The sequence below is a fragment of the Alligator sinensis genome, unplaced genomic scaffold (genome assembly GCF_000455745.1).
Source record: "Alligator sinensis unplaced genomic scaffold, ASM45574v1 scaffold12_1, whole genome shotgun sequence".
Taxonomy (NCBI): Eukaryota; Metazoa; Chordata; order Crocodylia; family Alligatoridae; genus Alligator; species Alligator sinensis.
In genome coordinates, this window is record NW_005841973.1 from 250971 (window position 1) to 260254 (window position 9284).

General features: G+C 58.2%; 2 protein-coding genes across 4 annotated transcripts in view; both read right to left on the reverse strand.

The window, feature by feature from the left end:
• The window catches only part of LOC102372714 (vasotocin-neurophysin VT-like), a 4188-nt gene extending 2226 nt beyond the window's left edge, over positions 1-1962 (reverse strand). The window contains exon 1 of the mRNA XM_006020907.3: positions 1754-1962. Within this exon, the coding sequence (XP_006020969.2) occupies positions 1754-1927 (174 nt within the window). The 5' untranslated portion in view covers positions 1928-1962. The remainder of the gene's footprint in view (positions 1-1753) is intronic.
• Positions 1892-9284, reverse strand: part of UBOX5 (U-box domain containing 5) — a 30219-nt gene continuing 22826 nt past the window's right edge. For 2 of the 3 annotated variants that reach the window (XM_025200692.1, XM_025200693.1), the window contains one exon: positions 1892-2060. In XM_025200692.1, the coding sequence (XP_025056477.1) occupies positions 2000-2060 (61 nt within the window). In that variant the 3' untranslated portion in view covers positions 1892-1999. The remainder of the gene's footprint in view (positions 2061-9284) is intronic. The other variant, XM_025200694.1, reaches the window with a different exon arrangement.

Here is a 9284-nt window from a genome sequence, read left to right on the forward strand (position 1 = left end):
ACCAAGAAAGTGGCAGCTCACATGATGGGGGCAGATCGTCCCATGCTCAGAAGAAGGTGGACCCAGCAGCAGATTCCCTTTCTTTGCATCAAATCTCTAGCTTGTGTGCCGTCTTTCCCCTAGGAGTTGGGGCAGGGGTCTGGATGCTATACGGCCCCCAGCGCTTTTGATGAGCAAGTCCTCACAGCTGCTGCTTGAAGAGCAGGAGCTAGACATGGCCCCGCTTTGCTTTTCGTGTCTCCCACAATTCAATCCGCGCGCCAAGGCGCTGCCGGGTATCGGGGCCTTGTGCCAAGAGGATGGACCATGGCTGGCAGGACTACACAGTGCTTCTCCCGCGTTTCTGGTCCGGGAGATTTTCTTGGTAAAATTTTCCATTCATTTCTGGAGTAGGGAAGAACGGCACCGTCCACCCACAGACCTGCTGGGCCCAGGTGCGGAGCTGGGTGCTGACTTCCAGGCACCCGGTTCGTCGAGATACGGCAGCTGCTTGGACGCCGTTCGGCGAAGAGCAGCAAGAAGCCGGGGGGATCGGTGGGGCGGGGAGGCTGAGCGCTAAAGAGCCCGGGGGCTGCACCGGCCGTAGACCCCCGACTCTGTGTGTGGGGGTGGAAGGGGTTACATATGGCCACCGACTGGGTTATGTGGAGAGAAGTGAACAGTCCACAAACAACGAAGAGTATCGGGGCAGCCGACCCTAGCACAGCACGCTGGCCCGCTGGAGGGAGGATAACAGCCTACTACCATGACTAGCGATGGGGTTATCGCCTCTTCCACATACAAGGAGGGTCTAAAAAGCACTGGGGGTATTGCCGTGATGAGATCTTTCCATGCTAAGTAGGAATGCGTTTCAGCTAGGAGCCCGTTGACAACACTGAAGTCAATGGCAAAACTCCCCTTGACCTGAGCGGTGTCAGGATTTTATCCTACCTACCTACCTAAGAAGCCCTGTCTCTCTGAAGGGTTTTTCAACCATTCACTTGGCACCGGCAGTAGAAGTGCAGGAGGTTGGGGACCGATCCCTCGCACAGCTGGCTTGGGACCGCGGCATGTGCCAGCTGAGCGCTTGGGGCTTCGAGTCTTTGTGAGACGGGCTCCGTGTGCGCGCTGCACAAAAGGAGGGCTCACTTTTTTGTTCACGGCCACCAGGCAGAAGAGCCGGTGGAAGGATGCCAGGGGCTCGGGTGCTGGGACGCATCGGCGGGCGCAATGAAGGGAGCGGGATCCCTTATTCAGTAAAGCAGCTACTTTATCACCCCCCCGCTGCAGCCAAGTCCCAGCCTTTTCAGCCAGGACCAGGGTTTTGTGTGCGACTACAAGGCACCTTTCCTAAACTGGAACACAGCTTCTCCCCCACCCAAAGAAACTAAAGCAATTAGTATTTGCAAAGTTTGCAGAGAGCTCTGCAAAGAGAGAAGTCTGCCCCTACAAAGAGAGAAAGCTAGGGTCTGTAGGGAGGGGAAATCCAGCCTGGCCTTCAGGCCAGCCATCTGAACCCACGCTTCTGAGTTCACCTGCAAGGTGCAACTCTCCCCTGCAGGCTCACACGGCCACCGGCCTCTCTGCTTAGCGACCCGCACGCAGTCCTGGCGGAGAGGAGCCCTCGTCCCCTTCGCTCTCCGGACGGGGACGGTAGCCACAAGCACGGACTAGCGGGACGCAGCCCCCCCAGAGTCGAGTGGGTTGTGCACACAGTCTCCCAGCCCCGGGGGGATTTGACACCCCTCCACCACCCCCTGCACCCCCTTCGTACCTGTCTGATCTCCGTGTCCGGGAAGGCTCGCTTCCCTCCTCGAGGGCAGTTCTGGATGTAGCAGGCTGAGGACAAGGCGAGGAGACAGAGGAAGTATACGGGGAGGGAGGCTTCTGGCATCGTGGCGGGCGCAGAGGGAAGCGATGCTGCCTTCCAAGCGCCTGTTGTTGGCATCTGGCTCCTTGCTGAACCAGCTGCATCTTTATACCCGTCTCTGCGCTGCCTCGGCCCCTCCCTGGGGCTTTGTCACCGCGTCCAGAGGGCCGGGCTCACCGTCGTCTCTCCCAAACTCGACCTCCAGCAAATCCTGTAATTGAAGTGATTCAGTGCAGAGGCACAGGCAGACACGCAGCTCGGCGGGGATTAATGCTGCCAGTCTAGTGCAAAATCCCCACCGGAGCCCTCTGAACAGGAGGGGGAGGACGGGCCTGATTCTGCGCCGCTCTCGCACGCAGGTCGGGGCTGAGCCCCCCACATCCCAGCGCGAGCGGGAGCAGATGCTGACAACGCGGGGGGCTGCGGCTCCCTCTGGCTCGCTATTTAGGGCCAGAAGCATGGCTGGGGTGAAGGGAAATCACTCGTTTAGATGGGATGTCCAGAAACACTCTTCGTTGTCACGAGAGGGAGGCAGTGCAACAGGCGCCCAGGGAAGCTGTGGACTCTCCACCGGTGGCGGGGTTCAAGAAGAGGTTGGGCAGGGATGATTTAGGGGCAGCGATGCCCATGTCCTACTATGGGGGATTTCCTACGCGTCTGAGCTTTGCTGGGGGTTGCATGGGGCTGGGAGAAAATTCAGCAAACTCTCCCAACTCCCCCTGCCTCCTTTTTCCTACATGTGTCAGGGTTTTTAAAAAAAAAATTAAACCTTCATCAGAGGTGCTGGGTGCTGGCTGCAGCCAAGGCTGGGGATGGTGACTGGGCTGGGAGCAAAGCTGGAGGTCCCTGGCTAGAGGGTCTGGCCCCTCCACTCGGGGTCAGACCGATCATCGTATTTGGGGTCAGGAAGGAGTTTTACCCCATGGTCAGATTTTTGGGGGGGACAGGGATTGCCTTTGTAGCTGTAGAGGGGTGAAGGCCTGTCCCAGGGATCTCTTGCACATATATTAACAACCTTTTACAGAAGCGGGACATTGGCTGCCGTGGTCCCCCGATCTACCTGCGGCAGGTTCGGGTGTTACGCCTTGTGCTGTGTCAGGTTTGACCGTCGTTTGGCGAGGAGTTAGAGCATGGGTTTGTACAGGATGGTTTGGAAAGGGAGGATCCTGCTTCAGGCCGGGGGCTGGACTAGATGTGACCTCTGGAGGTCCCTGCCAGCCCCACTGCTCTGTGATCCTATGATGTGGGAATCCCAGCTTGTGTCCAGAAGGCTCGTACTGATGTCCACACGTGTCGTCGGCAGGCTCGAACCTTTTGATCCGCGGCGTGGAGCCTGTCACTCAAGCTAAGGCAGGACCTGGGCATGGTGGTCTGTCATCCTCTGTAGCCAGGCGCTGTGCACTTTGCCAGTGGGTTTTACACACATTGACTGTGCAGCTTGGGCTGCTGAGAGGGAGGGGGGGACTGTGGAGAGAGGGGGTTACTGGGGTATTACTTACTGGTTTACTGGTGAACATGCGCCTCCTGCTGTAATTCAGGAGGAAAAACAGCACTGGGGTAGACTGGTATCTGGCTCCCCCCGCTGGAATTTACAGGCTTAAATCATTCGAAAGCCCCGTGCGTGCAAACACAGATGCGATGCACCAAAATAAACAAGTTTAAATGTTATAATCCTCTTTAAATTGATTAGGATTAAATGCTGTGGCATATACAGGTGCCCTGGGGCTCCACTCAGGCCGTGGAAGGGAGTGTTTCCGGGGAGGCAGCTAGTCCAGCCCTCTGCCTGAGGCAGGGTCATGCCTATCCAATCATCCTCTGCCCTCTGTCTTCCCCACTCATGAATCCTGCCTATACCTTACCATGCCTATCCTGGCTGGCACCTTGCAAGCTGTGGGCTCTGCAAGCTGGTGCTTTGCAGGTGATCAGCCCGGCTGAGCTGTTGTCGCAAATGGAGCCTGTGGCCATGCTTTCTGCAACAACGAGGCCTCGAGGAGATTTTCATAGATTTCATAGACATCAGGGCTGGAAGGGACCTCGGAAGATCATCGAGTCCAGCCCCCTGCCCAAAGGGCAGGAAGTCAGCTGGGGTCATAGGATCCCAGCAAGATAAGCATCCAGTTTGCTCTTGAAGGTGTTCAATGAAGGCGCTTGAACCACCTCCGGTGGCAGGCTGTTCCAGACCTTGGGGGCTCGGACAGTAAAGAAGTTCTTCCTTATGTCCAGCCTGAAACGGTCTTGAAGTAGTTTGTGACCATTCGACCTCGTCATCCCTTGGGGCGCTCTGGTGAACAAACGTTCCCCCAGATGCTGGTGGTCACCCCTGATAAACTTGTAGCTGGCCATCAGATCACCCCTGAGCCTGCGCTTTTCCAGGCTAAAGAGCCCCAGGGCTCTCAGCCTGTCATCGTAGGGTCTGCTTCCCTGACCTCTGATCATGCACGTGGCTCTTCTCTGGACTCTCTCAAGCTTCTCCACATCCTTTTTGAATTGTGGAGCCCAAAACTGGACACAGTACTCCAGCTGCGGCCTCACTAAGGCCGAGTACAGGGGGAGAATGACGTCCCGGGATTTGCTTGAGAAGCATCTATGGATGAAAGCCAGCGTTTTGGTCGCTTTACTAGCCGCCGCATCGCATTGCAGGCTCATGTTCATCTTGTGGTCAACGATGCCCCCCAAGTCTCTTTCTTCCATAGTGCTAGCCAACATAGCACTGCTGAGCCTATAAGGATGCTGCGGGTTTTTTTTCCCAAGGTGGAGAACCTTGCATTTATCGGCGTTGAACACCATCAGATTCTCGTCCGCCCACTTGCTGAGCCTGTCCAGGTCAGCCTGGATCACCTGCCTGTCCTCTGGTGTGGATGCTTTGCCCCAAAGTTTGGTGTCATCGGCGAACTTGGCCAGTCCGCTTCTGACTCCAGTGTCCACATCATTAATGAAGATGTTGAACAGTATGGGTCCAAGGACAGAGCCTTGGGGGACCCCACTGGTCACAGGGCACCACGATGAGTGACTTCCATCGATTACTACCCTCTGGGTCCGACCCCGGAGCCAATTTTCCAGCCAGCGGATCGTGGAGGACCCAAGGCGACAATTGGCCAGTTTCTCCAAGAGGCGATCATGGGACACCAGATCGAAGGCTTTTTTGAAGTCAAGATATATGACATCAATCTCTTCTTGAAGATACAGCACGCCCACAGCCCACCCAAACCGGGGGTGTCTGACACTAGCTGGGATGTTAACTCTAGATGATAGTCACGTGGAGGCACCTACCTGGGAAATGGATTGAGAAGTCACGTGCAAGGAGCTTCCCTGAACCCCTCCCGCCCCCCACGAGCATCTCGGATTATGCGGTGCGTGCTGGGTTGACAAAGGGGAAAAAACGGAGCGGTTGAAACGCTGTCGTTACGTGTGCAGCCGTCCTGCTGTGAGGCTGCCGACACCGTGGGGATGTCACGTAGATGGTAGGTCTATGGCTGCCGGAGGGATGGCTGGGATGGCGCCCGGAGGCTGGCGGTAGCGCCAGGCAGAGCCTGCGATGGAAGCTGTTTCTCCCACATGTCAGCTGTGGGCTGCTCCAGATGGGGGGGAAGGAGAGAAACAGATTTCTGCTGATGCCATTGCTCTTTATAGAGCAGCCCACGAAGGAGCAAGAGTGCAGATGCTTTCCAAGGCCTCTCGCGCTCCCCTGACTAGCTGGGGCAGGTGCCTGGGCTTGCAAACGCCTCTCAAATGGTGCTGGGAATAGCTTGGGGGAGAGCTAGGTGTGGCCCCTTGCAGCACTTGCCAATGAGCGAGGGGATCTCACGACTTCTGTAGCATGTAGGTGGACCCTCCCTGCATGAAGCTGGGGCTGGGGTGACCCTTTGAGAGGCCAGGGTGGTCTTCTGTGCCCTGAAGGGGTACGCTTGTGTCCCCTCGGACCTGGTGATGCCAGGTTGGGTGACCCCCCTTGCTATGCTACTGGGCTGGTGGCTAAAGCAATGGCCGGGTTTGGGTTTCTAGTTGGAGTCCCAGCTCTCACGTTCGCTTTCCTTGTGCCTCAGTTTCCCTGCACACAATGAGGGGAATCGCCCGCTCCTTGAGGCTGTTGGTCCCTTGAGGCAGGCACCGTCTCTCTTTGCTCAGCAGAGCCATGGGCACGGCTGCGGCCCTGCTAGACAACCATCACCAGCGGCGACCTGGCTGCAGAGCCGAAGCGCAACCCTGCTGAGAGGAGGGAAGCTGCTGTCCTGATCTGTGCCCTTCCTTTCCTTTTGCGGCGTCCCCCGAAGTCTCCCACCCCCCTGCCTGGAGCGTTTGAGTCAACCTCCCCGCTGGCGTAACCCCTGCTGTAGTCAATGGAGCAATGCCATCCCTCGTCACCAACGCCAGCGGCCACCCACACGCTGCCGGCTGGCCTCATCAGCGGCTGATTAGCTCTTGTTCCCCCTTTCTTATCCAGGAGTGAGAGGGACGGAGACTTCCTCTAAGCCTGGGCTGCAAAGAGCTCTGAGGGGCTGGACAGGGAACGGCGCGTGGGCTGAGGCAGGGCAGGAGAGAGCAAATTAGGCTGTCTCGCCTCTGCCAATAATGTGCTTCATGCATGCATTTAAAATAGGCCTGACCTTCTCTTTTCTTTTTGGCCCATCTCTTTGCAAAGTGCAGAGCCCCGCCAGGTCCAAGTGATGGAGCAAACCAGAGTACAGGCCCCAGCTTTTCTCCTTCCTCCGCGCTGGGGTGATGGAGGTCTCCAGCACGGCTGCGCTCGCTTCTGTGCTCCACCGCCTGCGTTCGAGCAATGCTCATAAAGTGGGCACCGTGCCCTGTTTCTCAGCGATTTACCCGCTCGGGGAGGAGCTCGGCATCAATGGGCCCAAGCCAGGGGCATGCTCCTCGGGCAGCTCTCCGACAAAAAGTCAGGGGGTGCTTGTGCTTGAGGCAGGTGGGCCTGGGGACCGGCTGCAAGCCTCACCTCCGGGACCCCTCTCCTCCATCTGCTGTGCGACTCAGGCCTCGTGTTTTGGGCTTGACTTCTGCACCACGCGCATCTATTTTTAGGAGTTCAAGGCCCTGCTGAATTGGACACAGGAGGGGTTTGAACATTGGCCACCTGCTGTCCCGGGGAGGCTGGCCTGGATGGCAAGGATCAGAAGTTTTATCCAGGATGCAAGAACCCTTTGGTGGCAGCATGCCGTCTTGTCCCTCCACAAACATTTGGGTTTTAACTATTTCGTTGGTTTTTGGCTGCAAAATTCATGCCTAGCTCTCCTGAGCAGGGACCTGATTGCTCCCGTAACGGGTGAGCAGGTGTTTCCCGGTGTGAAGCTAAGGGCTAGGTCACCAGGTTCACGGTCCAGGTCCCCGCCTCGGGAGCTGGCGTCGGTGCGGCCCGGTAGGGATGGAGGTACGGTCAGCGATGAGCCGCGTCTCCAGGGGGTGAAGTCTCAAATCTCATCCGTTGCCAAACGGAGCGATGCAGCACGGCGTGCTCCTCGCCAGGCTCTCTGTGCGGTTTGACAGACTAAATCCTGTCCGTGGGTTGCTCATCATTAAACCAGTCACCGGTGCCCACGTCTCGGCTCTTTACCAACCCAGTGACTGGCCACGCTCAACCCGTGCCTGGTGCCCAGCCGGAAAACACCCCCTCGCCGAACGCTGCTGCTGCTTGACGTGGCCCTGCCTTAATGCCAGCCGAGCAAGCGGAGCCAGAAAGTCAAAGCTATTCGTGCTACGAGAGCCTGGCTCACATCAAACACGGGGGTCGAGTGAAGAGCCTCCACCTGCAGAATCCAGTGGCAAAGGCCAGACAGCAGAGATGCATTTCAAATGGAAACGATGAAGCAGGGGTGGTGTTTTGGTGGTCTCTGGTTTGTTCAATGAGCATTTATGGGCTGCTTTTGACCATCTTAGGTGGTGATAACGACCCCTTTTTTGTTTTTTTCTTTTAAGGCACAGAGCAAGTGTGTTGGGGTGGGGTGGTGCGGGCCACTCTTACGTCCCCAAAGACAAACCACGCACGAAGCCTTGGCGGCTTGGAGCCCAGCTGTGCCCGGGGTCCACGTCAGCCCAGCCCTGCTCCTCCCCGCCTCGCTCTGCATCGGCCGGAAGAGCTCGGCTTCAACATCTGGGTCCCCCACGAAGCCGTGGCTCCAACCCAGCCTAGTGCAAAGGCCTCTCCCTGCCCAGCCGCTCGGGGTCCGGATGCCCCTCGTCTGCACCCCCGCAGACCTCACCCCCCGTCTCCTTTGCAAAGACACTGAGCCCCGCTGCTGCGCCGTGCCGGTACCCTTGCCCCTGTCCCACGATCCCCGTCCTAGCAACACCCGCGCCGGCGCCAGGCGAGGCCTGCGGGGAGGGTCCCGGTGGGGCCGAGCCTGGGGCGACCTGGGGAACGTGAGATTAACATGCAGCGGGGAATCAGCCGCCTAATGAGCACGTCAGCAGGGCCCCCCTCGACGGCCCAGGTGGGATGGCAGGCCGCCACGGCTCATCCTGTACCGGCAATTAGGGAAGGTTGTTGCCGTGGCTCATTGCGGGGGATCCCAGGGGTACCAGCCGCTTGGGTAGGCAGCTGAGCGACGCAGCCGAAATCACCGCCCGGCCTGGCTGGGGCACGGGGCTGGCGTCACAGCGCCTGGCGCGAGGGGCGAAGGCTCCCGGGGGCCGGGCCTGCGAGGTGCGCCCAGGCTTGAGGCGGGGGCCGAGGTCGTGCCAGCACCTCCTGCTCGTCCCGGCCGGCTCCCTCCTGCGCCAGACCCCAGCGCCCGGCGCGGGGCAAGGAGCTGCGGGGCGCAGCTGGGCCGCTGCACTGTGTGGAGCAGACCTGGGACAATAGCACACGCGTGTGTGCACACACACGCTCTCTCTCTGTCACACACTCGCATGCTCTTGCACGCACTCTCTCGCATACAGGCCTGCAGGCGCATGCACACACACACACACACATATGCATGCACGCACGCACGCATGTGCACTCAGTCACTCGTGCTCTTGCCCACTCTGTCTCTCACACACACACACACACACATGCACACACTCTTGCTGTCACACTCTTTGTCACACACACATGCGCACACACACTCTCACACACACATGCTCTCTGTCACACACACACACATACACACGCTCTCACTCTCACACGCACAGTCACATACTCTTGCACTCACACACACACACACTCAGTCACTCACATGCTCTTGCATACTCTGTCACACACACACACACACACACTGTCTCTGTCACACACACAGAGTTACATACTCTTGCACACACACACACAGGCATGAAAGCATGCGCGCGCGCGCGCGCACACACACACACAGTCACTCACATGCTCTTGCCCACGCTCTCACACACGCATATGCACACACACTCTGTGTCTCACATAGACACACAGTGTCACACACACACACTCTCTCTCACCTACACACACGCTCTGTGTCACACACTCTCACAC